The 27,937-nt window shown below is 35.9% G+C and overlaps 5 protein-coding genes across 6 annotated transcripts; 3 read left to right on the top strand and 2 right to left on the bottom strand.

Annotated features, from left to right (window-relative positions):
• Window positions 1-2,059: 2,059 nt before the first annotated feature.
• On the top strand, window positions 2,060-7,047 carry LOC116019809 (protein CROWDED NUCLEI 4-like). 2 transcript variants are annotated; one of them, XM_031260146.1, is made up of 9 exons: window positions 2,060-2,548; window positions 2,942-3,151; window positions 3,247-3,500; window positions 3,846-4,116; window positions 4,252-4,335; window positions 4,420-5,927; window positions 6,076-6,238; window positions 6,396-6,567; window positions 6,649-7,047. In XM_031260146.1, exons 1-8 carry the CDS (start codon window positions 2,327-2,329, stop codon window positions 6,501-6,503), a joined length of 2,820 nt encoding a protein of 939 aa, XP_031116006.1. In that variant the 5' UTR covers window positions 2,060-2,326; the 3' UTR covers window positions 6,504-6,567; window positions 6,649-7,047. The 2 variants fall into 2 exon arrangements, with proteins under 2 accessions (XP_031116006.1, XP_031116005.1); XM_031260145.1 differs by having other exon boundaries at window positions 6,396-6,571.
• Window positions 7,048-9,907: 2,860 nt separating this feature from the next.
• LOC116021159 (transcription factor RAX3-like) lies at window positions 9,908-11,322 on the top strand. The gene is made up of 3 exons (XM_031261769.1): window positions 9,908-10,068; window positions 10,171-10,300; window positions 10,664-11,322. Exons 1-3 carry the CDS (start codon window positions 9,933-9,935, stop codon window positions 11,154-11,156), a joined length of 759 nt encoding a protein of 252 aa, XP_031117629.1. The 5' UTR covers window positions 9,908-9,932; the 3' UTR covers window positions 11,157-11,322.
• A 3,222-nt stretch (window positions 11,323-14,544) lies between these two features.
• LOC116018689 (probable pectin methylesterase CGR2) lies at window positions 14,545-15,975 on the bottom strand. Its single transcript, XM_031258651.1, has 6 exons — window positions 15,862-15,975; window positions 15,682-15,724; window positions 15,441-15,476; window positions 14,964-15,338; window positions 14,802-14,857; window positions 14,545-14,697 (listed from the first exon to the last, which is right to left on the bottom strand). The coding sequence occupies exons 1-6, from the start codon at window positions 15,973-15,975 to the stop codon at window positions 14,545-14,547; spliced, it is 777 nt and encodes a 258-aa protein (XP_031114511.1).
• A 1,848-nt stretch (window positions 15,976-17,823) lies between these two features.
• LOC116020736 (DUF21 domain-containing protein At2g14520-like) lies at window positions 17,824-20,342 on the top strand. The gene is made up of 11 exons (XM_031261239.1): window positions 17,824-18,079; window positions 18,169-18,245; window positions 18,313-18,396; window positions 18,495-18,608; window positions 18,763-18,849; window positions 18,977-19,116; window positions 19,229-19,316; window positions 19,384-19,457; window positions 19,533-19,663; window positions 19,753-20,009; window positions 20,098-20,342. Exons 1-11 carry the CDS (start codon window positions 17,890-17,892, stop codon window positions 20,140-20,142), a joined length of 1,287 nt encoding a protein of 428 aa, XP_031117099.1. The 5' UTR covers window positions 17,824-17,889; the 3' UTR covers window positions 20,143-20,342.
• Window positions 20,343-23,489: 3,147 nt separating this feature from the next.
• On the bottom strand, window positions 23,490-27,132 carry LOC116020735 (AP2-like ethylene-responsive transcription factor AIL1). Its single transcript, XM_031261238.1, has 9 exons — window positions 26,539-27,132; window positions 25,900-26,422; window positions 25,726-25,808; window positions 25,589-25,597; window positions 25,400-25,488; window positions 25,238-25,311; window positions 25,094-25,144; window positions 24,661-24,737; window positions 23,490-24,219 (listed from the first exon to the last, which is right to left on the bottom strand). The coding sequence occupies exons 1-9, from the start codon at window positions 26,801-26,803 to the stop codon at window positions 23,714-23,716; spliced, it is 1,677 nt and encodes a 558-aa protein (XP_031117098.1). The 5' UTR covers window positions 26,804-27,132; the 3' UTR covers window positions 23,490-23,713.
• Between the last annotated feature and the right edge of the window lie 805 nt (window positions 27,133-27,937).

The following is a 27,937-nucleotide window of genomic DNA, read 5'->3' as shown; positions in this document are numbered from 1 at the left end:
TAATCAATTTCAACACTAATATATAAATCTTATAATTTCAAATAAATGCAAATTTTCAAATATTATAATTGTTTATAATTTCATTATCAGTTTTATTATATATATATATATATATATATATATATATATATATATATATATATATATATATATATATATATATATATATATATATATAATGAAACTGCTACATGTCCTTTTTTCTCTTTATGGCTTCCTTTGGATTTCTTCTTTCTCTACTCCGACGGAAATGATTCGTTGCGTTTAAAAGTTTATGAAGTGAGGTGGGTGGGTGGGTCCATGGAGTTGACAATCTTAGCCATGGCTGATTTTGAGATGATGGTTAGGAACTTGGGGTTAACGTGCGAAAATCAGTTGATGGCTCATGGCTATCAGCACAACAGTGGCAGATGGGCCCTACATCCCACCTTAATCTTTGACATACCACTCCACTCAACGTGCCTCCTCATCATCGTCGCCGCCATTGAAGCCTCTTTACCTCAATGCTTCAATGATTCGCAGTCTCTGTAACATAGAAATCGCAAGACTTGTTCTCAACCCTTTAAATTGTCTTTTAGTGATATTAGAGAATAATATAATATTCTTGTACCTAGTCTGGTTTTTTTAGCTTTCTATGCCTGATTGTTTCTTACTTTTTTGTGATATAATTGTGTATATATATACCGTGAAACTCGACTAAAATCTAGGTCTGTTCCAAATGATTTTAAAAATGTTGTGTAGTCTTGATGATTTATTCTGTATAATGACTTAAAGGGCTGAGGAATAGGTAAAGCTCAAATGAATCGATATTCTTAACTTATTAAATCAAAGTAACTCAATGAGATGTGAGTAATAATTCTATCGAGTTAATACCAAGACTATGGTGGTTTTACTTAATTTAGTCCTAAATGACTTTTTGTGCTCAATTTAGTCTTTGACTTTGATGGTTTTACACAATTTAGTCCTTTTTAAAAATTATGTTAGTTGACTATTAGAAATAAGGTCCTAATGATAATTTCTATCCTTCATCCCATTTGGGATGATTACTTCTTTATTCCCTTTATTAAAATCCACGCAGAAATACAAATTTTCGTACCAAATTAACTTAAACCCTAAATAAATACAGAGTAAATAAATATTTGATTTGGTACGAAAATTTGCATTTCTACGTGGATTTTAATGAGGGGAAGAAGAAGGAATCATCCCAAATGGGATTAAGGATGAGAAATTACCATTAGAACCCTATTTCTAACCATCCACTAACATAATTTTCAACAATGGACTAAATTGGGTAAAACCATCAAAGTCGAGGACTAAATTGAGCACAAAAAGTCATTTAGGACTAAATTGAGTAAAACCACTATAGTCGAGGACTAAATTGAGTATTAACTCTAATTCTATCATATAGTAACATAAACTGCCTTTTGAAGTTAAAGATTTCAATTAAAAAAAAACTAAAATTAGAGTGGAGCAATTTAAAATCAGGGACTTAGGGAGTGAATTGTGTTGATGAATTGATGCACATGTCTGCCAGCAAATCACCTTTTTTTTTTTTTTTTTTTTTTTTACTGAAGCCCAACAAAGTCAACATTGCCCCCACTGAGATTCAAACCCATGACCTCCCACTTGGAAGAATCACATCATGCCGCTTGACCACAAGGCCTTTGGCAGCAAATCACTTAATAATACATGTTATGAATAATTAATTCATGCCAACTATTATTAAATAAGATTGGGTTCGAGCTTCAGTGGAAGCGACTATTGACTCTTTGTAAAATAAGACTGTATTTTTTGGCTAAAAATAAAAATTCCAAAACAAAAGGAGGAAAAATTTTAAGTTAGTATTCTCAAGAAGGTAAGCAATCAAAGCAGTATAATTAATTTCTAAATAAATACATTTATTTGCCGTAATTGACGTGGACAATGCAGTAATAACACATCCACCGGAAGATTTGTATACTGTATTGAATCACGATTTAAATTTGAAATTGAATCAGCTAAGGAATCGGAAATCGGATTCACTTTCCCAAAACGCCGTCGTTGCATTGGGCACTGCAACGCTGTTCAGTTCAAAATCAAAGGCCCATTCTTTCTGGGTAAAAGGAGCAGAGAAGCAGAGTCACTCACCTACATTACATTTATATGCACATAGGCACAGGAATATATTTAGTGAGAGAAATAAAGGAGGAGAGAGAAAAAGGAGGAGGTGGAGTCCACTACCACAAAGCGCTGCATTGAGAAAAGCGGAGGAGAGTTTTGGGTTTTGGGAAATCGGTGAGGATTTGGGAGGAGGCGAGCTTGTTTGGTTGATCGGAAGAGGTTGGGAATGGCGAGTCCGCAGCCGCCGCGGAGCCACAGATTGGCCTTGACGCCGGGGACACCTGTCACCCCTGCGCCCGGTGCTTCTTCCGGAGCTAGGGTTTTGACTACGCCGTTGACTGTTGAGTCGATTTGGAAGCGCCTTCGCGACGCCGGCTTGGATGAGGACTCCATCAAACGCCGCGATAAGGCTGCTCTCATTGCCTATATCGCCAAATTAGAATCTGAGGTTTTCACTCACTCTTTTAAATATTTTCTTGTATTTTGTCTTGATATTTTTTATTAATTTATTTTAGTATAACAGAATCCTCCTTGATTGGTTGCTGCATTAGGAATAAGTATTTTTCTTGATTATTTTGGGAAGACAAATTCAATCTTGTAATGAAATGGCAAAATTTAAACGTTAAACCCTTATTTTAATCAGAAGGGCAAAATTTGAATGTGTGAGAACTGTGTTTGTGCAATTATTGCTTGAAATAAATGGAGCAAAATTAGTTTTGGTGGTAGCGCCTGATAACTATGCAAGGACTAGTTAAAAACCTTCCTAACAAGTAGGGTTTTGAGTTCTATATTTGGTTTCGGCTCAGTTCTTAATTGCTTCTGCTGGGTTCTGTTTTAATAGCTATATGACCATCAGCATCATATGGGCTTGCTCATCTTGGAAAGGAAACAGTGGGAATCCAAATATGAGCAACTGAATGCCACAGCTGACTCAGCTCAATTGCTGTATAAGAGAGAACAGGCTGCACGAATATCGGAGATGACAGAAGCCAAGAAACGCGAAGATAATCTGAAGAAGGCTCTTGGAATTGAGAAAGAATGTGTTGCAAATGTATGATTGCATGTCCTCATATTTCGGTATTCTTTTTCTTTTTCAAAAGTTCGTTCTTTTTCTTTAACAAGATTTTTTTTTTGTTTGTTTTGTAGATTGAGAAGGCGTTGCATGAGATGCGTACAGAATGTGCCGAGGCAAAAGTTGCAGCAGAAACTAAATTGGCTGAAGCTCGAAGGATGATGGAGGATGCTCAGGAGAAATATACAGAGGCAGAATCAAAGTTGCACACAGCAGAATCCTTGGAAACAGAAGCCAAACGATTTCATCGTACTGCAGAAAGAAAACTACAAGAAGTTGAAGCACGAGAGGATGACCTCAGAAGACAGATATTATCATTTAAATCTGAGTATGTGTTTTGAAAATGATTTCATAATATTTAGTGGTTGAATACATGTTTCATGAAGTACTCTTCTTGCCCAACTTTGCTCCTACTTATTTCAATTAACAATTCCATGCTGCTTACTTTATGCTGTTTTCTTAAATTCTGCTTCATTTATGTTATTGCTTGCATGACTTCCTAATCCTTATAACATAAGGAATGCTCAGCCCTTTGGTTATTCTAAACACATTTATGTAAGAACACCTTTTCCAGTAGTTGTACTACTTTCTTTGTTTTCATATGTCTGATATATTTAATATGGCCAGTAGGCAACTTACAGTTTATTCTTTTCAAATGATACTCCTTGTTTAGGTGTGATGCTAAAGAGAGTGAGATTGACCTTGAGAGAAAATCATTGTCTGAAAGGCAGAAAACTCTGCAACAGTCGCAAGAGAGGTTGCTTGATGGGCAGGCACTGCTGAATCAAAGAGAAGAGCACATCCTCAATAGATCTCAAGAATTGAGCAAGTATGAGAAAGAGCTGGATGATACGAAATCAAACTTAGAAAATGAACGTAAAGCCCTGAATGAGCAAAGACGCAATTTGGAACTTGAGGCAGTGTCTTTATCCAAAAGAGAAGAGGTGAGACCAACTGTGCTACACACCATCTTCATTATTCTATTTTTTAAGGAGGTTAATGCATGATGGCTGTCCTTTTATTTGTGTCTCAGTTAAAAAAGTCGAAAATATTCTTTAAAGTAATCACTATATCTGCAGGAAGCTATTAGAAGAGAATGTGACCTTAAACAGAAAGAGGAAGAATTGCTCCTGTTACAGGGAAAGCTTGAAAGCAAAGAGTTTGTAAGATTTGACTTCTTGATGAAATACACCTACTTTTTAATTGTTATTCATTATAATGCTCATATTATAGATGGATCCATGCAGGATGGTGTTAAAAAAGCTATGGCTAATCGTGAAGCTGCTTTAGTAACAAAGAAATCTACAATCGAGGCTGAATTAGAATTAAAAATGAAATTGGTGGAAGAGGAATTAGAGGCCAAGAAACGGGCTTGGGAGTTGAAAGAAATGGATATGAAGCAGCGAGAGGACCTGATTTCTGATAAGGAGCATGATATGGATATGCAGTTGGGACGACTAGCAGAGAAAGAGAAAGAAATGGATGAGAGGTTACATTTTCTGGAGGAGAAAGAGAAAAATCTTATAGCTGCTGAAAGAGAGCTAGAATCAAAGATGACTGATCTGCTACATGATAAGGAAGAAGTTGACCGCATAAAGAATGACCTTCAAAGGTCTTCGGATGACTTGGAGCAGAAAAAGACATACATTTGTCACGAGGAAGAGAAAGTAGAAATTATGAAAAGTGAAACAAAAGAACTCCTCAGTCTAGAAATGAGATTGAAAGAAGAGATTGATATGATTAGAGCACAGAAGTCTGAACTTGAGGGTGTGGCAGAACAATTGAAAGCAGAGAAGGCTAAGTTTGAAACAGAGTGGGAGTGTATTGATGAGAAAAGAGCAGAACTGCAGAAGGAAGCAGACCAAATTGCTGAGGAGAGGTTAGCCATCTCTAAGCTGCTTAAAGATGAGCGTGATGCTCTGAAAGCAGAGAAGAATGCAATTCAAGAGCAGTATAAACAAGATCTAGAAATGCTATCCCGTGATCGCGAAGTATTTAGGAGTGAAGTTGATCGTGAACGTGAAGAATGGTTTGGAAAGATTCAGAAGGAACGCGCAGACTTCTTGCTGGATTTTGAGATGCGGAAGAAGGAATTAGAGAACTGTGTTGAGAAAAGGCGTGAAGAAATCGAAAGTGACTTTAAGGAAAGAGAGAAAGCTTTTGAGGAAGAAAAGAAAAAAGAGCTTGAGTTGATCTCTTCCTTAAGAGAGACTGCAGCAAAAGAGATGGAATATGCTCAATTAGAAATGAAAAGGCTTGATGCTGAGAGAAAAGAGATCATTTCAGATCGTGAGAAACGGAATAAAGAGTGGGCAGAGTTAGACAATGCCATAGAAGAGCTCAAGGTGCAAAGATTGAAGTTGGAGAAACAAAGGGAGCTGCTTCACGCTGATAGGGAGGAGATTCTCTCTCAGATTGAGTACCTAAAGAAATTGGAGGAAATTAAAGTCATTCCGGATCGTATCCGTATTCCTGCAAAACAACAGTCACGTGTGCGATCTGATGAGCCAAAACTCTCTTCCAAGCAACTTTTGAAACAACAATCTGAATTGGGTTCTGGTCCCAGCAGACAGCTTAACAATGGTGTTGGACATGATTCTCCTATTAGAGGAGAGTTGGAAAATTCCTCTTCTCCCCTCTCTACTCCTTTCTCATGGCTTAAGAGATGTGCTGATACATTGCTTGATCGGGGACAGAGCAACAAAAGGAGGAGGCAAGATTTTGCATCTCAATCACAAGACAATATAACACCTTGGTAAAACCATTCTTCTAGTATCTATCATTGTGTATTCACTTTCTGATGCCATGCTTAGTTAACCAATAACATAACTACAAAGGAACTGGAATGCAATAAGTATATGTTGCTAGTTCTTAACTTTTTATATGTTGTTTTACATTTCTAGTGAACTAGCAACAGAATTAGATGAACAAGCTTCTGAGAATCCAGAGTTGGAGTTTGACCAAATTCCAGTTAGTGCAGAGGAGACTACTGTATTCATAGATAAAGTGGTTACAGTTCGAGAAGTGACCACACTTGATGTCAAAAGAGTTCCCGGGGACACTCAGGTAAATATTTATGTTAAAAATAACATCTGCTTCTGCTGTCCTCTCCTGGGGCAGGGAGAGCTGTGGATTTTTGGACTGAGTGTCTGAACTAATTGAATGGCCTAATAAATCACTAGCATTTCCTTTCTTTTGGAATTGATTTTATTACTTCCTGCAGGGAGCTTTGCCCGAAAAGAGCAGTTATAAGGGAGGAAGTAATGATGACAGTGCCCACTTAGATAGAATTGGGAAGCTTGAAGAAGATAGGACTAGATCAAGAAAGTAGTTTTAGATTTCTTGACAACTCCAAGTTTGCAAGACGGTGTCAGGCTATCAGCAATACTATAGATGTAGGTATGCTACCTCTCCAAAAGAAACCCAACATTAATTTGTCTCTACAAAAAATTAATCATAGACTGTTTCTTTTTCAGATCTAATTACTAATTCAACCTTTGAAGCCAGAATATAATGTATAGAGTAGCGGGTACAATCTTTACTGCACATGCTGACCAGTTTCTGCGGCTGAACATGTAAATCATTCAGGCTGACCTGATACTCTAGTGGTTTGTAAATTCTGTGTGTTTGCGTGGCACAGTTTCGTTTGTGGATAGTATTTTTAGGTGGTTGGTTCATGGATGTTGTGAAGTTTGGTGTTTGGATACTTCTCTGCTCCCATGACATGGTGTCTCTACATTTAGAGTGGTTTTGTTTACTATTATTATGTTTGGTTTTTGAGAATTTAGGTATTTAGCATTGTTTGAGATATTGCAGTGTGATGTACTGGGATGTAGCCAGTCCAAATGAAACAAAAGTACCATCGTTTTTTTTTTCTTCTTTCTTTCTTTCTCTCCCTAGTAATGAAGGAAACAAGCAACCATTATCAAGGCTTGTGTATTGGGTAAATTTACAAAGAGATAACTTACTCTAAGTTGTCTATACTTAATCAGTTCAAATTAAGAAGATCAATAGGTCACTGATCATTGTTTTTATTAGTGTCAAATTTAAAGCTTTATAATTATCAAACCAATAATCTGATACAACCATCATAATAGGTCATAATCCGTTTTGGGCACTTCAAACACAAAACCGATGTTACCAACATTCGGTGGGTCTTAATATGTTCGGGACGCTATAAAACACAAAATTTGAGGTAACCATATACTGTTGGACTTGATAATCACAAGGTTCGGGACACTATAAAACACAAAACCTGAGGTAACTCTATACTGCTGGGCTTGATAATCACAAGGTTTCACTCTTGGTAGGAGCGGCTTATTGGACTCTCTGATAAATCAACAAGTCACTTTAGTCAATGGAGAATGTGTTTAAAAATGAAGGCTTTGACAGCCATGGTTGCACTCTGAGTATCTTATAGAGAAAACCTGGAAAAGGCGTAGGAACAGCAGGATATATAGAGCTAGCAGTTTGACTTTTGTTAATTCAACAAAAAGATGGTCTTTATATATGTTTTTTTATGGTTCACCTAGAACTCGATGTTGAATTTTAATGGCGTTTGTATCATATTTTAGTTTCTTTAAACTGTAATTATGGGTTGATAAAGGCATAAAGCTATTGTTGATCAGATTAAACACAAAAAAGTGGCTTTTGAGTTTTCAACACGGAGAGAAGGTCTTCCAATCGCAACTTTTAGGATTGACTTTGTCTAGGTAATAGGTATAGTTCATATATAATTGTTGATGTATTATATCTGAAAAATATTTGTGTTGCAATGCAATATTTGATTTACAGAAAAGGCTGCCGTAGTTATTTGGATGTGTGCTCGCTTCAGATGAAACATGATTTTTAACATAACTGGCAAAGAACCACAATGAGGTAATCATGTTAAGTTGACCTAAACAACTCAAACCAAGAAAGTACATAAACATTCCCACAAGAGTTGAATTTGAAATCTTATAGTTACCAAGCTAACTGTGATTCGTATTATAATCTTATACAGTAGAAAGGGGGAAAACCTAAAAGGAAAAAAGCAGTTTTGGCAGAAAAACAAGAAACTTGAATTGAAGATGTTTATCCAAGTTTGGGGAAGACAAGACAAGACAACAGGAAATAAAGTAGGGATCATTTGCATGTGAACAAAAGATCTTTTATCAACTTATATATTAACATTAAAAATGATGAACATACATCGTATTATATATATATACATATATTGTACTAATAATATGAATTAGTTTGGGTTGATGGAGTGTATGCAATATAAAGTAAGCATGACAAGAAATGACGAAAATGGTGGATCCTAAAATGACATTATTGCCAGCCGTAATCCACAGTTTATTTTATATATATAGTACGTTCATCGTCGTCCCTGCGCACTCACTTAATTGTCTCACTGTCAATTTTAATTTATTTGACAATTATTAACTATTTGACTTGGTTAAATAGTGAATATGTGTATTTAATTAATTAGCTTTATGTAATAATTTATTTGCTCCAAAACACTAAAAGTCAAAAAATTGTTCAAAGTAATTTTTTTGATAAACTTTTTGAGAAAGTCATAAGCTATAAACTAACAGCTCATTTACCAAGTATCTTTTTACAATCAACTAACGTAATTAACTAGTCAACTATTTACCAAACACCCCCTTTATTTTTAAAATTAAAATACTAAACGATTATTTTTAAGTATATTATCTAACAGCCCGTTTGGTTCGCTGGAAAAGATTTGAAGGAAATGGAATTCAAATTCCATGGAAAACAAATTCCACTGTTTGGTTGGTGGAAAAGAAATTACTGGGAATATGAATTTCATTGTTTGGTTGAATTTGGAAAGGTAATGAATTATAAATATAAAGACCAAAATGCCTTAGTAATAATAGTGATAATATATATACATATGTAATTAATAACTTTTGTTGAGGGTAAAATAGTCCAAGCCTTAATATTTTCTTCCTACCCTCCATGTAAAACAAAATACCTACTCCTACCAAAGAATTACTTTTCCTTAACTTTTGGGAAGTGGAATTCCATGGAAACCATTTTCCATCCAACCAAACAAGATAATAATCTATTTTCCTCAACTTTTTGGAAAACTTTTTCCATGCAATTGGTTTTCCATCCAACCAAACATGCCATAAGTGTTTTATTATGGTTAACAAATCAATTGTCCCGAGTTATCCCAATGTTTACCAACTTTTTTTTAAAGTTTTGTATGTGAAACAAAAAAAAAAAAACTGTAAACAAGTCAAAATTGTACTTTAAATCACAATTATTGGAAAAGTATAAATAAATAATGTCGATCTGTAGTTCTGAAATTATTGACAAACATACTAAGTATATATACTATGATTTTACCATACGTACGCACAAAATTAAAGCTATGATCTTGATCTACTTTGTGCATCATATCCTTACTTTTTGAAATGTCTCCAACCAAAATAACGTTTTTAATATTCATTTCTTGACATAAAATTATAAAGTTATCGTAAATGTATGTCATATAAATATGTTGAGAAATAATAAAACATGTAATAATGACAAGTTAAAAAAGTGATTTGAATATAAAAATACATTATACTATTGTTTTGAAATAATCAACTTAATTATATGATTCAAACCCAAATCCCAAGCTGCAGAGCAGACTCTCCCCAATTAATTCTATCTCCAGCCATTACTATAAATAAGTACATACATATATGATACCTATCTACCCAACAAAATATAACAAACAACCATTCAATTCAGATAATTAGAAAACATGGGAAGAGCTCCATGCTGTGACAAAGCCAACGTGAAGAAAGGGCCATGGTCGCCTGAAGAAGATGCCAAGCTCAAGTCTTATATCCAACTACACGGCACCGGCGGCAACTGGATCACTCTCCCCCAGAAAATAGGTTCTTATTCATCTCTATATTCTGTATGTTCATCATCATATCATATCAGTGATAGATTCACTACTGTTCTTGATCTGATCGTGGTTGGATTAATGTTTTCAGGGCTGAAGAGATGTGGGAAAAGTTGCCGGCTCCGGTGGCTCAATTATCTCCGCCCCAACATCAAGCATGGTGAGTTTACTGAGGAAGAAGACAACATCATCTGCAGCCTCTACATAACCATTGGAAGCAGGTATATTAGCTACCTAATACGATCTCATATCGACTTTAATTTGTCAAGATAGAACGAGAGATTAGTACTTTGCTACTTAACTTAGGGTCCAGTCTTCCTTCCGCCCGAAACTTTTGTGATGGAATTAGGGTTCTATTCTCTTTTCTTTTTTATTACTACAGAGTCTTAAAGGGCCAAATTTAGCACCAAGGATTGTAACGGAGGCCAGAATGGTCAAATTCTGCACCTTACCTTTCGAAATGTGAAGCTATCTGCTTCACATGCATATAAGGAAATAAAGTTGTGTTTGTTATTAGCTATAGTTTTTTAAGGTAATAGTAAGGATTTGATGGTAACAATTGGTATGGATGATTTTGAATTAAGGTGGTCCATCATAGCGGCGCAGCTGCCGGGAAGAACAGACAATGATATCAAGAACTACTGGAACACAAAGCTGAAGAAGAAGCTACTAGGCACCAAGCTGCAACCACCCCAGCATCATAGGCATGCAGATTTGTATTCTTTGCCGCAACAAACACTGCCCTTTCCCACACATTATTACTCAGACATTCATAACCAACAGCCATCTCTAAGCTGCAGTAGCAGCAAGTTTCACTGCCCTGACGATAATGATCTTCAACCACACCAAAACCCCATTAATGCTGCTACAAACACCGCCTTTTCATCTGCATCTTCCATTTTCTCCAGCAATTCCCAGCTGGGATTTAACAGCTTTCCCGTTGAGCTAGCAGACGACCTATTCTATGGCGGATATGATCAGACTCAAGAAAGCTATAGCTATTCAATGGAGCTCCACAATCTCCACCAAGAAATGGCCCCGCCCAACATTCTTGAAGGCCCAACCTACCTTATTTAATATAATTAATAATCTTTCTGTTTTTGTCAATAATTAATGTTAAACTACTACTCCGTAGTTCTTAATTAGCTAGCTAGGTTTCACTGAATCTGGAAAATAATGTCGCTGTTTTGCACTATAACTTTCATCATCAAATCATTCATGCATATGTAAGTTCCTGAGATGTCTTTATGTTATCAACATCATTTCCCCGAGAAAAGAAAACTTTTAATAAAGTTGTCTAGGCATTTCCACATTTTTTAGTGACAGAAAAAAACTCGCAATCACTACTCTACACTTTTAATAAAGGTGCAGATTAGACACGTTTTCACTTTAATTTTTTTAGTTACCAGAAAAATATACAACTACGATCTGAAAGTGTGTACTGAATAAACCTTCGTTAGCTTGCTTTGTGACGACTTTTTGTAAACACTGCACATCGATGGGATTTATCAGTTAAGGAATCAAGAAACGGCAGGTTCCTCTTAGAGCTATATATCTTCATGACTGCAAATTAATACGTACAATAACATAGAGATGAGGAGAATATATGAGAAGTACGTGCCATGTTTCTCTAACAACAACAGAAAGACATAATGTCGGATACTACTTGGGATTAGCAGTGTTTGAATGTTGATAAAGTTGGAATTATTTGTCCTTACAATCCCAACAATGGGATATGTCCCAACCCAAGCATTTTAGTCAAGGCATAAAATGTTCAGCTATGGAGATGTAACATAATACAATGATATGACATGACGCGCTGAGTAATGTGCTTTGCGTACTATTCTTAAAAAGTGTCGATCAGGTTAAAACATTTTAATGAAAAGATTAATACTTTTGTTATTAATACATATAAAATATTACTCAAGTCTAAATCTCAATCTCGCGAATGCATTGTAAAACAAATATTACTCCATTTGTTCCATTTTACTTCTTATGTTTATTATTCATTGGTCAAACCAATTATAATTCTTCTTTGTTTATTTTCTTTAGTATTTTTAAATTTAATTTTTTATTTAACAGTATTTTAATGTACTTTCTAAACATATAAAATTAATATATTAATACTAAATATTAAAAATAACTTTAGCATTGATGCAAAAATCGCGCGTAGTGCCGGTTGGCCGCCTAGCGTATCACCATAATAAGTGATTTAGGCCGCTAGCCGCCTAGTTAGCCAATTAGCTATTATTTCTTTCTTTCCTTTTTTAAGAAATGATTATTTCACTCAAAACGATGTCATTTTGAGCGAAATAACCCTAAATCATTCAAACTCTAAATTTTTTTTAAAGATTAATATTTAATATTTTAGTATTAACTATTAAAGTATTAAATATTTTATATTTTATAATTATCTAAGTCTTTATAAAAAATTAAAAAAAAACAAATAAAAGATATTTAAAAAAATATACAGGCCCTCGAGGAGCGCCTAATAATTTTTCCAACTCTGAACTTTAGTCAAGTCTCATTAACTAAATTAGACATATTAAATGAAACGAAGGGAATATATATTTGTATTTTAGTATGTGACTTCAATCCAGCCAGGATATAAGGTCAAAAGCCAGAAATAAACAAAGAGGTGTACTCAATAATAGATTAATTATTACATCATTATAATTTTTTTTTTTTGAAAGATTGACCTGGTGTAAAGTAGCTTTAGTGAATGTTTGATTACTCAAGTGTGGGTCAGTCAACCAATGCCTAAGACTGTTACACTTTTCTAGATTAGCTTTTGTTAATGAACCACTCATGGAAATTACTGACATAGCTTGTCTGAACATTTTTCATCACAGCTAGAAAAAGGTGCAAAAGCTGTTTTGCATTTTGATTCAGATTGATACCTAATTCTTCACTTTTTTTAATATATGTGGATCGGGTCATTCAGTTTTCTTTAATTAAAAGATGTATTTTGTCACGCCTAAAAATTTTAATATAAAAATTTGAACTCGATCAAAGTTAAATTGAAGATTATATTTTATTTACACAAATTATAATTAAATTGATAGTGATAATACACATTTATACTTTATATATTATATTATATGTTCAACGTCTTTTTTTTTTTTTCACAATTATTTATTGAAATCAATTTGAAGCCTAGTTGCTCATGTAATATTCATGGCACATATATGATACAGTTCTTAGTAAATTAATGATGTATATTAGATGCAAAAGGGGATGCTCTCACCCTCAAGGCATCCACACATCAATTTAACAAGATGGTAGATGAGTAAATTATGGTGGCTCAATGGTCTTTTAGGTAAGAGGATCAATACTTGGTGTGGCCTTTTAGATAAGAAGATCAGTATCTGGTGTCCACAAGGAACCTACCATATCGAGTGTTGCTTCTACACTATGACTTCAATTTTAGAACTCGATCATGCATCCTAGGATGCAATTTGTCACCCGAGTACCAACTGGGTTGCCCAAGGCAAGCAATTAATAATGTATACTAGTATAGACACAAAACTGCAATGTTTTTTTTTTTGTAAGATTTGAAAATCATATTTTATGAGTAAAATGATATTCTTGTATGCATTTTAAAAAATTGTTCTAAGAGATTAAAAAGGTTCTTTGACAATTCACATGTACTTTGATTTACAATTCTGTGGATTACCCTCTTTTGTTGACTATTATGATCTGTTTATATTTTCTATTGCATCTTTATTGCAACTATGAGTTGAAACACAGGCTCAAAGCCAGCACCGATAATAATTGGTGTGTTACAGATAAGTCTGAAGCTCAGCTCCTTTGAGCTTTTTGACAAATATATATGTGTGTGTTCTCAAATAAGGTCAATACCCCTAAGTACAAGTTACAATAACTAAGGGGGGCAACCAACTTGGTTGTACCGTAGTTTACTTATCTGTAACAACAAAATTTCAATTTTGATTTCTTATGAGAGTTGTTGTTATTGACTTTTCTGTTTGAGTTAGTATATCAGTTTTTGTGGACTAGGATTATAAGGCTAAAATTTAAAAAGCTACTCAAAGTAGCTTTTTTGATTAAGTTTTTTGAGAAAGTCATTTACATAGCTAATTTACTAAACTTTTTTCTACAATCAACTAATGATATCAACTAATCAAACTTACTAACCCAATCAGCTAACAAGTATTTACCAAACACCCCCTATATATTCTTACTAGAGTTTTCATTTGGTGTCGTGTTTAGCTAAGAAAACTCACTCATTGAGTATGTATCTGATCCACTACAGCTTCAATTTCTGTTAAAACTCGTTGAATAACAGCACGCAGCACACAACTAATAAGTCCTATTATATATATCTGTTAACAATATTGAATTGAATTACCCAATGAAAGGCACACACATCTGGGAAAATAGCAGCAAAAAATGGATTATATTAATTATGAATCTCTTGATATATATATATTTTTTGGGTGTGAGATCAGTGGTAAGACTTGAGATGAAAGATTTGACACTTGGGCTTGTACCCATCTTTTGTGACAGCCTGCTGAAACTTTTTATTTGCAGCTTCATTCTCCTCCAGGCTGATCTGATTGAAAAACCTTGACCACCATGTTGAGCTCCTCATTTTCGCCTTCACATCACATGCAAACCAACCATATATTCTGTGAGATTATATATTGACATTACTATGAAACCCATAACCCTAGAAGGAGCTGAGGATCGGATGAGACTTACTGGACGCCCAAATTTTGATAGCTCTGTAACTTTTGCTTTGGACTGACCTGGAGATCCTAATAATCAATTTATTTACCTGTGTTAGACTGTTGGCTTACTAACCACAAGTTTCCAGGTTCTTTGACCACAATGCGGGATTTACCCTAAAAAAGAATGATTTACCTGTGAAGATGATTAGGCTATCAGAGGAGACTCTTGCGAGCTCAGGAAGTGTCTTGTTAAGGTATCTAGGGGAGAGGTAATCGGTTGCATCAGAGACAACAGTAAGGGAGAAGGATTTGGGTCGGTATGGGAGAGGAAACTTGATGTCTGCAACACGTACAACACCCCTATGCACAAGGCTTTTACAGTTGACATCGGCGTCCTCGATATCGTATGGCTCCACTCCCCAGGCTTCGGTTTCTTCTTCTTTCAGCAATTTGGAGACCACTGAACAGGAATCAGGCCCTACGTGCAAAACTCTGTGCATACTGTCACCATATGCCTTGTTTAAATAGGCTAGTGTTCTTGAAACCTCTGACGTGCATGTCATCTCACCTGCATGCATGCATGCATCAATCAAACTTCAATTTTGGAATATAATATATTATAATGCATTAGATCGAACATAATTAATTAATACATATCGAATTTAATTACCATCAATCCTGCTAAGTGCTACTTTGTTGATTCCACCTAAACCTAAAACATGACAAAACTTGATCAGATCGGATCAATTGTTGGAGAAATGGGCATTCATTCCCGCCACAAAAGAAACTAGCAGTCATTATTAGATGGTACATGTGCACTGGAAAAATCTTGTCTTATGACTCTATTAGATAATATACTACATATATGTTGCTCATAGTTAACCGTCTCAAGCTAAGAAAAACATATATACCTGATGAGTCTCTATAAAAATAGACAACAACAGCGACAACACCCTGAAACCAGAGACAGCTAGTATTAAGGTAAATCACATGATCGAGTTGTTTTTCATGTATGATATCGAGTATCTTTATTATTGTGAGGCTAATTTAAATTTAAGATGAGATTAAATGTAATTAGAGGATGGGAGTACCAGAACGAGGAGTATGCTAACTAAAGGGGAAGCACGAGGTTTAGGATGCAAAATCCCTCCGAGGCTTCCGCCACCGCCAAATCGCCGTGAAGGGTTTCCCGGCCGCCTTGACATCACGCACTTCTTCCGATCCCGATCCGCAGCGTGTCAATCCGGACTAAAACGCTGCAATAATACACGCAGATGGATGGATAAGATCGATCCAAGTGATGATGAGTTTCTACTCGATCTTATTGAATGGAAAAATCTGGGAATACATTGAAGCTTCGTTCTCTACGAAAAGCAGTCACAGATATGGTTTTTGGGGCCATTTAATTTAGCGATTATAATTCTGTAATTGCCTTTAGTTTTAGGGGACATGGTAAAAAAACAACGTCCATTTTTAAGAGTTGATGTGATCTACAGATCCACTTTTTCCTTTAATTTGCAGATGGAGACTTGAATTGGTCCTGTCTGTAACTACCTACCTCTTCTCTTCTTTCTTTCTAAACTTCCAACCCTCCTTATCATTCTCCGATCCGGAGTAAAACTTCTCTATCCTATCTGCTGTGTTTTAATTTGATTGGCCCTCGTTAAATGTGGTCATTTTTATTTTTAAGCACACAATTAACTAAGTATAATGTGTCACGTTAGAACATAATGATGATTAGATTAAGAACATACCGATTAGTTATATATTGCTACAATATAATTTGGAGGTACACTAGCTATCTACTCGTATTTATTTAAATTTATTGTTAAAATGTATTAGGCATCTCATGTGAGACGATTTCAATTACTTTTGCAGGAATATTTTTAAATGTATGGACAAAAATGTGTCAAAATATAAGAAATATTTGGGAAATGTGTGTATTTTTTTTGTGCGTTTATAGGTATTCAAATAAAAAGAAAATAATTGAGAGGAATTATTTTCTTTCCCTCTTAAATTTCACCTCCAATATTTTCCATCCTGAGGTGGCTCTTGTTCAAATTTTATTAGAGGAAAAAAAATGATTAAAAATCATCCCTATTATATTAAGCAATCAAAGCATACAGTAAAAAATAAAAGTACATACATAAAGAATTACTCGTCATAAAAATATCAAACTAATAATTTTCATTTCTATAAATCTCAAAAGCCTTTCAAAATACATATCCTCACAAATGAACATGCAAGATAATTATAAAATTACAGGGACACCCCCACGGGGCCATGACTAATAAACAAAGGACTTTATTAAAAAAAAAAAAATAAACAAAGGACTTTGAGGTGATATTATTATTATTATTATTATTATTATTATTATTTTATCATTATTATTATTATTATTATTATAAAACAGGGATTCTGGGAAAGAAGGTACTTTTTGGGTTCTGATACCTTAATTGCCAAATACAAATGCTTAGGTTAATGTCAGTTTCACATCATTCAGTTTTGTTATTCGATGGCTCATTATTCATTAACTTATGAATGCGTAACTGTGACTCTGTGAGTTTTACCATTTAACCTTTTTTTTTTTGGATTACCGCTTACCAAGAAAATTCACTGTCACTATCAAAGGTTTGCACCAGTTAAAGTCAATCTTGTAACTCTAGTTGGTAAAACACTAGTGTAAGCCAGTCTAGATTACTCATGAACTATTCAAACAAAGAAGGTCAATACACTTATTTATATTGTGAATGGAACATTGAACTTTGTGATCATCAAGCCAATGGATTAGACAAAAAAAAAAAAAGAACTTTGGTGACAAGAAATCGAGCTGTGATTTGCAAACTCCTATGAAGCAGCATTAGCGATTATGTATGGCATTATGCTTTTGATTGGTTCTGTGAATGGAAAGAGTGAAGCTGACGACATAGCCGAATCGAACTTATTCTCCTCTTATTCCTTGTGCCACCACGCCACAGTTTGTTCATGGAATTTCTCGCCCACCCACATCTTCATATTACCTAGGAGACACATATGTTGTATCTGCTTCTCCAATGCTGCAATTCATCACATAAACACCAAAAAGAAGAGATTTTGAAGAGAGGGATTGCACCTAATCCATGGCAGAAGCAGAGAAGAAGCATTTACAGTGCTGCGAACCAGAGTTCTTTATATACATTGCAGTGAGTCTTCTGCTAGTTGTGTTCGCTGGAATGATGTCCGGGTTGACGTTAGGCCTCATGTCGATGAGCATCGTGGATCTTGAGGTTACTGCAAAGTCTGGGAAGCCGAGGGACCGCCTTCATGCATGTTTGTAACAGCTATTCTTATGTGTTTTTACTTCTGATTTAAAGAGAGATCTGTAATTTAATTTCTCTGCTTCTTGAATTGTGTCTCAGCCAAGATCTTGCCAGTAGTGAAAAAGCAGCATCTGTTACTTTGCACACTTCTTATCAGTAATGCTGCAGCTATGGAGGTATATATTCTGATGAATACTTACACTACATTTGACATGGAAATTTATTGCACTTTTCGATTTCCAGGCACTTCCTATTTTTCTTGATGATTTGGTTCCAGATCTTGTGGCCATTCTTCTTTCAGTGACTTTGATTCTTTTATTTGGTGAGGTTAGTTTTCTTTCACCCGATCGCTTTACTAGACTTGATGCTCAATTCCATCTTAAGAAAGTGTTGAATTTTCATGTCATCGTGATTCGCTGCTGCAGATCATACCACAATCTGTTTGCTCGAGGTATGGTTTAGCCATTGGAGCCGCGGTTGCTCCAGCTGTTCGTGTTCTCATGTGGTTTTGGTTTCCAGTGGCCTATCCAATAAGTAAGGTAATATGTCAATCCTTCAGCACTCTAATATGTACAGTCAAAACAGCTAACACAATCAACTATCAGCTATCAGTTAACACAATCAGCTATCAGCTATCAGCTATAAGCTAATTGATCTTCTGTAATTCATGTCTTTCTATATCACAATCATCAGCTGTTAGACTGTATCCTGGGACATGAGCATAAATCTCTGTTTCGACGAGCTGAGCTGAAAACATTGGTTGATTTGCATGGAAATGAGGTAAATTCCACCTGTCATTTCTTGATTTTAGGACTGGAATAATATGATTCTGAAGGAGTCTGTGTTTGTTGGATCTATCAAATTTATGGTGTTTCCAGAAATGTTGTGTGTTCTTGTTTTGGTGTAGGCTGGAAAGGGGGGAGAACTATCAATTGATGAGACAACCATCATTGCAGGAGCACTTGAACTTGCAGAGAAAACAGCAAAAGATGCAATGACCCCCATATCTGAAACTTTCACAATTGATATCAATGCCATATTGGACAGGTAGGTGCATTTGGTTACTGTATTAAAGTGTGGGAAACACAATTAATTTCATTCCAAAATTGAGAAGCATAACATGTATGCTGATCTGATCTGATGAGAACTCTACGAGCAGGAACACGATAAATTTGATCCTGGAGAAAGGACACAGTAGAGTGCCTGTATATTATGAGCAACCAACAAACTTAGTTGGGCTCATTCTGGTAATTCATTGCTTTTCATTCTTCAAAGCAGAATCGATTCCCTTTTAACTGTTTCAGAACATTGCAGGCCAAGAATTTGGTGACGATCAATCCTGCAGACGAGGTACCTGTCAAGAATGTAACAATTCGTCGCCTTCCAAGGTACTACCAATAATCTGAATCTTTAATTTCAGGCTTTCTGCCCGTGTTTTGTAACATAGATTTCACGCGTGTCAGAGTTTCAGAGACGATGCCCTTGTATGACATACTAAACGAGTTCCAGAAAGGACTAAGTCACATGGCAGTTGTTGTGAAGTGCCAAAATGATACAATGGAGAAAAGAAGCAGCAGCCTGTCAAGCAGAAATGGTTTGCCTTTTAATTTGTCTTTTCTTTTTGTTTTCGTTTTCGTTTTTGTTTTCATTTTCCCCTCTTCTTCATGTGAACTGTGAGAGCAGTGATGATAGATATTCCTGGAGGGAGTTTTCCACAAAAGAGAAGCTTGAGGGCCAGAAGATCACTGAGAAGGTTAAGGGGATTGTCTGCAAATGCAAATGTTTCGGTTTCGCGAAGGGAATACTCAAAGAGCAGAAGGTGGTCAGAAGAATTTCACCCAGCAGTCCTACCTGTTCATGAAAAACCAGTTTTAACTCTCACAGCAGAAGAAGTTGTTGGCATTATAACCATGGAAGATGTCATAGAACAGCTTCTCAAAGTACACAAACCTTTTTACTCTTCCTCTTTAATTTCTTTTTTAATTTTCTCAGGGCACTAAATGCCCTTAATGTTGATATATTCTGCAGGAGGAGATCTATGATGAAACAGATGACCATGATGAGGCTTTTTAGACAGATAATAGTGATGAGATTGTGTTGCAAATTTGCAGTGCATGACAACAGCTTCTTTTTTTTATTCTTCTAATGTTTTCTTGTAAGAATCTAAGAGAAGCCCATGACAGAAGGAGCAGAACTGGCCTTCTTCCTCAATTATATGTGTAATTGCTATGAATGAATCAAATGCAGAACAGCTTTCTGTTCTTGCATGAAAAGCCCAAAAACTATATAAAACCATGACAACAAAAGATAACAGCTTATAGACCATATGTCAAGAAGAAATGAGCCAAGACCAATTTTGCTATAAAATTAAAGTCCCCTAGCTAAGAAATGATATTTTCCCCAAAACCCCACCCCTCCTAGTAGCAATAGTTATACCATGGACCCGTGAACCATGTTCATGTCTTTAAAAAGGCTTCACGCCAAGCAAAACCTAATAAACTCAAACTTGGACCTTAAAAAAAATAAACCTATTTACAAACTCAATCCTTAAGTTCTTATAACAGGTCCAGACTTAATTTGTCCAGACCTACCTCAACTTGTCTTATTTTCATCACACCCATACTAGCAAAGAAATCGGTTGTTATGCCATGAACCCGGATCCACATTGAAGGTGGATATGTGTCCATGCTCATAATTTTAGAATTTTATATTCACAATTACGTAACTTTATATTCACAATTTCATAACTCTATATTCAACAATATAATACAATTTTTGAATCTATATAATAAAATTGTGAATATTGAGTAATGTAATTTTGTATATTGAAATCTAAAATTGTGAATATAGAGTTCTAAAATTGTAAACATAGAGTTTTAATTTTGTGAACATAAAATTTTAAAATTGTGAATATAGACGCGATCCACCTTGCAATGTGGACTCGAGTCCATAGCATAATTTGGCCAAAGAAACTGGGTGGGCTTAATGTATTATAAAAGCATCCCTACCAGCAGTTTTTATTTGGTTTTTGTCAATAAGAAAAAAACTGAGTGAAAAAACAACACTGATGTGAGACCAAATTTTGGAGCAAAATTTCTCCTGCAAAATCTTGGCTGGAGAAAACTATAAAATAATAAAATAATAAAAAATTGCCCAACAAGCACATTTGGGCGCACTTTGCGCCTGGTGGAGAGCGTCAGAGTGGCCGCCAGGTTGCCGGCTACTTTGACTTTTAAAAGCAACTTTTTATGTTTTTTTTTTTGTCAAAATTCATTTTTTTTTCTTTTTTTTCTTTTTCTCCTTTTTTTTTTTAAATCTTTCCTCCCATATTCTTTTTCTTAATCACGCTTACAAAAACTCTTAAAAAAAAAAAAATCACTATTACATATGCTCTAACCCAACCCGAAAGCCCATACCCACTTTTGTCAGTAGCCATGAATTCCAGGATGATCCAGATTCCAGAATAGGCCTCAAGAGGAAGAAAACAAAGTCTACTAACATTAATCTTTGGGCCTTGTTAATTCAGACCAAAATTATCCTAAGATTGCGGGCTAAGTAGATCCAGCCGACGAAATATTCCGCTTTTGCATGCCGACCAGACATCATAATAATGTTTACACTTGCCCGGAATCATTACATTTTACGCGCACGAATACATACATCAACTCACTATATCACCCACCAGCTAGCTAAGTAACACTAAAATTTCAAATTCAATTTTAAGTGAGAACGGTATATTTAATTTCACAAACAAGATAATATATAATTAATAATATTGGCTGAATTTCGCAGACATTTCTGAAAAAGCTGTTCTTCTAACAACCTTATTTTAGTTTTCCAAGTTTTCGACACAGAATCCTTCTTTTGACCACAGAAATATCATATCCTATTCCGACCTGGCTTGATATCTTCTTGATCCAGATAAGCAGCTGATTAAGATACGGTTGATAACTAATCCCACCTTAATCGTTCTGCAGCTTCATTAGTCTTTAGTCGCATAATAATATATCCAACAACGCCGTACTCTTTTCGCACGTTTCTACAAAAACAAGGGAAACAAAACCCTTTGCTGATGCAGCCAAGCAGGAAAAGAAAGACAAAAAGTTTATGAAGAACAAAAGCAGCAAACAATTAATGGGGTGTGATTAAATTAATTAATGTTAATCCATCCAAATAATAGAGATGATAATAACTGTGTGTTTGTGTGTGTGAGAGAGAGAGAGTCCAGTGTGCAGTGCACCCATTCTCCCTTATCTTTTTGAATAATTGGGAGGCATGTTTCCATCAACTTTAGACAAAGCTCATGAAAGAATCTAGTAATGATGATGTTGGAGAGAAAGGTACTGGCCGGAACTAACATCAGGAAAATGAATGTATAATAATAATAATATTGTTATTATTAAAGAAAATAATAAGATGGGGAAAAAAAAAAGAGAGGTAATTATATATTCCTGTGATGGTCAAAGGCTCTAGAAAAATACCCACCAATCTAGCTTTAACACTTTCAGCTGTGATGTACTTGGTAGGACAATAAATGAAATATGCAATTATGATGATTTGAATCATCCCATGTTGTAGTGCCCAATATCGTTTCATGCAATTTTTCTACTGGAAAATAATCATGTCATGCAAATTCCTGCATGACAGTCTATATACATTGGAGATGCTAAGTGGCCAAGTACAGGTGTTTTTCATCCATTTTGGCTTTTTTTTTTTTTAAAAAAAAAAAAATAATAATAATAATAATAATAATAATAATTCAAGTATCCCAGTTTTGCCAGACGTTTGTGGGTTGCACTGTAACTAGAAGTGAGTTTTTAAATGCAGTTTTTCAATCACTGAATCACTATCCCGGGCGATTCAATTCTGGCTTTGATAGCTTGTAGCCTTGTATCCAAAATAGCCAATCAAATGAATAAAAAGAGATGTTCTCTTTAATTAATTTATGATGTATATCATTTGTTTAATAACATTATTTTTTCTCACTATTGTTATAGCATACAAGTTTTAAAAAGGAAAATTTGGGGTGGCTAAAACTAAGTTAATCAAGTGGTTGACTTGATAATCAGAAGATTACAAATTCGACTTTCAGTGAGATCGATTTATTGGCTTTTTTGAGTGTAGCTATCAAGTATGGGTAACTTAGGTCGGGCCTATTGGCTTTCTTATATTGGTTACTCATTTGTGATCATTTCCCGGTTAGGATCTCAATACAAAATTTACTTCATGCACACTCTGGAGTAGTGATTTTGAGCTGACAATCCCTTTTGGGGCCTCGTAGAGCATTATTGCTTACACATATTTGAACTTGTAACTTGTAAGATTAATTAATTCATGTATATAATACCGAGTATATCTTATACTAGCCAAAATTTAAAATTAAAATTAAAATTAATATGCGTTGACCCTAATGTGAAGTTTGTCCAAGAAAAAATGAATTGAAGAACGTAACGTAGGTTACAAGAGCTAGCTAGCTAGCTAGCTATTTTTCATTTAAATTAATTAACCCAGGCCACCCAAATATTTAAGCAGTAGTAAATCCGAAAAACCTCGTACAACGAATCTAGCTAAGCTAGGTCATCTTTGATCGTCATCATGAGAAAAGATCTCCGATGTTTCAGACAATTAACGTTAACCATGATAGCTATGCATCTGTCCATGCAGCGAAAACCGGCACAGGACACCTCAGCTGCGCCGCCGCCGCCGACGAAATCCAAGAATTCACATTACTCACACCACTACTTGTTCCGTAGAAATTCGCCGCCGCCGGCGACTGAAAGTGCACCGCCGGCGGGGCCGTCTTGTCGGGGCTGCCTTCCCGGGAACTTTCAACGCTGTTTACCAACGAAGAAGCATTGGACAGATGATTAATATTATTATTAGTCTTCATCATCATCATCGTATCCATCGTCCCCTCTAACCCTAAACACGAGCTTCTGAAATCATCACCGCCGCCGCCGCCGGGTTTTTGGTTATACGCCGCCGTGATGTTGTTCTTGCTCCGACGCGCTTGTTCGCCGGTGAGAAGCGTGCTACTCGCCATTATCCGCTCCACATCGTACCTCGAAGCGTCGAAATTCGTGACCGCATTCAAACCTCGAAACTTGATCGCCGCAATATCATAAGCCTCCGCCGCTTCCTCCTGCGTGCCTGGAATTCAATAAACAGCTCAGATCATATGATTATGTTGAGATTAACGAGAACAATGAGCAAAAGACAAGATTTAGGGGAATTAAAATGTGAAAATAACGGGACGACAAAGGGGAGCTGATCTGAGATCGAAAACCCAGAAAAGCAAAAAGATTCCCATTCTGATCAGCCTTATTATGCTGACAAACATGCAGCCATTCAAACCCTCTTTCGCGACAGCTCGTGATGAGCCTGCAGTCTGAGCTTACACTACTACGGCAAAAAAATAAAGTACTAAAGAGAAAACACCCTTTACTCATATATCAACAAAGATTTTATCTTTGCCTTTCTAAATATTTTTTTTATATTAATGAGGTGCTAATGACTTCCAACTTTATTAGATAATTGTTGCACCGTTCACATGATATGATCCAGAAAGTCAATAATGTCTGTTGCACTTACTGAATGTTCCCAGATAAAGATCTTTGTTTCCGGCAACTCGGCCTATTCGAGCTTGCCATCTTCCATGTTGATGGTGTCTGCTAAAGGAAAAGAGAGAAGTGAGTGACTTCAGTAACACAAAATAGCATCCATTAATTTATTGCATTATATTCTTTTTGAGTGGCGAGGAAAACCCACAAACTCTATTTGAAAGTGTATACTGGGTAAACTTGTCTTGTGATCTTATCTGGTAAATGGTGTTAAACTATGATAAGTTACTTATAGCTGACAAGCTCAAGCTAAGAAGGTCAACAGACCACTCTTACTAGGAGTCAGACTTGAAACCTTGTGATTATTGTGTCAATAGGCTGACCAACTTAGCTGGTTCTCCAAATTTATTTCATTATTCTTGTTGCTATAGTAAATAATGTATGGAGAAGGATAATATGAAGACCTTGTGACTCCTCTATAGATGGAAGCTCCCCTTGAGAAGCCACTGCTCCTTCTGAAAAGGGAATGCAAAGGTGAAAACCAGAATCAGAGAGACAGAAAGAGATCTAGTGGAGGGGATTAAGGTTTAAGAAGCAAGCTAAGGTACCTTCTTAGGTGGGCAACATATTCTTGCCTGGTCATGTTCTTCATTTCTTCTATCTCTTGATGATAGTTCTCCAGCTACATGACAGATTTGCAGACAGGTAGATGTTAGGTTTAGGAAGAAAGTTTGCAGCATATATAAATGATATTGAGGTTGGTTCATTACTGGGAAATTGATATGGGTAGATGGTCCCCAGTATTTGATTGCAGCCAAATCATAAGCCCTTGCTGCCTTTTCTTCCATGTCATAGCCCCCTAAAATTTGAAACCAATAATACTACCATCAATACTGCTGTGTATATATATAATGTTTTGGGGGCATGGGGAATTGGTAAACCAGATCATCATGTTTTACCTAGATAAACTGCAGCCATTTGGTGTCCCCAGCAAAAAAAGATCATGGAAAGACAAAAATGAATCAGATTACTAGGTAAGAAAGAAACTATGAACACAATGTTATGTCAGTTTCATGATTTGTTTATGCTTACAAACCTTGCCTCCCTTTCCTGCTCTGTCCTTCTTTCTTACAACTGTTGTCCCACAAGTGAGCTTCATATCTTCCAGTCCATCTGTGCCTGAAATGGCCAAAACCCAAAACAATAAACATTTTATCAAAAAATTGTATATATTCATAAGACCAGACAGGGAATGAAGGGATGATCTAACCTAGTAACACCTCTGTACTGAGATGTTCTTTGCCCAAATGTGTCAAAGGATTTCCTATGAGCAATCTGTTTCTGATCCACCACCTTATCAGCCCCTCTTTTCTTGGTTTCAGGGGCCAAGCACTGAGTAACAGTGGGTGTGATTTGGTGGTGTGTGGCAGTGACACAGCTTGACTGTGAGCCAGGGCTCATAGATAAGCTCAGAGACTGAAAATCTCCATATCCCATAGCTCCAATAGCTCCACCAGACTCTCCACCATTATTTTCATTCATCACATGCTCCCCAGAAAAGCCCCTGGCAACCCAATTCTTTAGCCCAACAGTTGCAGACATTTGGTTTTCTGGCATTGTTGGGAGCTGAACCTCATGCCCACCTCTCATTGCAGAGTAATCTTGAAGATGGTTGAGGAAATCTTGACCGTCCAAGCTCAAACTCATCCCACCACCTCTGTCATCATAGTGATGGGGGGCCATTGTTGCATCCCCAAAGAAATCCTCAAGCTTGGGGGTTGGAATCACCAAACCTAATCAAAATGGGAACCAGAAAGATTCCATGAGAGCCTAATCAAACAAACAAACAAAAAACAGCCAAGAAACAAAGAAAGAAACACTGTAATTTACTGTAGATTTAGCTAAAAACCTTGGGGGTGTGACCTGCTGAAAGATTCCATAATACAAAGAGAGCCATCAGACTTGAGAGGCATTACAGACAAAGAAGACAACAGCCCTGCTGCATTCTCACCTTCAAGCCCATAGTAAATGGCATTCGCATTACTATAGTTAATAGAGTGGGCTAAACTGGAAGAAGAAACCGAAGAAGGATTATTGGAGTGAGAAGACAGGGAAAAACCCAACCAGTTTCCATTATTATTGCTGCCAGACCCATCATTACTCAAAGACTTCATTTTTTTTTCTTTTTTGGTTCAGTTCTCTCAAAGAAACGAAAAAACCCAGAAGAGATTTTCTGAAAACTTCTCGAGGGGAAAAGCTAAGCAAAGTCAGTCATACATTGGGATACCAAATAAACTACCATATATATATATATATATATCCATGAGCTAGCAGACTATTGTATTAACCTTCACCTTCTTTAATCTATCTTCTGCTTTCTGAAAGCTGGTTTACTATTTTGTTTTCTAGCTGCAGAGAAAAAGGAAAACCCAAAACTCTAACAAAAAATCTAAAAAGAAAAATTCAATAAAAATATTCATCCATATATTCTCTCTTTTTGTTGCTCTTATCTCTCTGTCTGTGTGTGAAAAGATTTAATTTCTAAAGAGAACAAAGCAAAGCACCCCCCTTTAAACAAAACAAAAAGAATGAGTTGCAACAAGGAATGCTGGCCATCTTTGCTGCATTTCCATAGGGATCTGTGCTTGAGAAAGACATCTCTTTTGCTTTTACCTCCGCTCCACCCTGCACCCCCAATCACTTTCCTCTTTTTTCTTTTTTGACATGCGTATATACATTTTATATATATCGTTGCATATATATGGTTGTGTTAACAGGTGTTCTTAAGGCGCCCTTTATACGGAGTATGACATAACAATCAATTATCTGTGCTATGGTGAAGACTTTTTTTTCCTCGCTTGCTTTTTTACAGTTTCCGACTGCGTATATCAGTCATCAGAGAAGCTAAGCTAGATTTTGGCTAAGGCACAAAATTTACTGGCGATCTGTAGCCATCTGATGCTCTGTAATATATGGACCTATGGCTGGCTCTTTCAAATGTACAGTAATTAATTGCGTACACAGCTAGCTAGCTGTCTACCATTGCTGCTATGAACAAGTAACTTTTCCATTACTTAATCTGTTTAATTATAAAAACTTAGTAGCTTGGTGACCACCACAGCCAAGTTAGTCAAAATGCTTACTTGATATTACAAGTTCAATTTTCAATGGATCGGAATCGGCTTATGAGTCAATCAGCTATAGTGGGTCTAGAATGATTTGCCTTCGACCGGATTTACTAGTGTACATTCTTAAAACAATGGTTAAAGGTTTCCCTCTGGTCATCCAAAAAAAAAAAACAAATATTT

The sequence above is a fragment of the Ipomoea triloba genome, chromosome 5 (genome assembly GCF_003576645.1).
Source record: "Ipomoea triloba cultivar NCNSP0323 chromosome 5, ASM357664v1".
Classification (NCBI taxonomy): domain Eukaryota; kingdom Viridiplantae; phylum Streptophyta; class Magnoliopsida; order Solanales; family Convolvulaceae; genus Ipomoea; species Ipomoea triloba.
The sequence above is the reverse complement of the archived record's forward strand: the minus strand, read 5'-3'. Positions and strand labels throughout refer to the sequence as shown.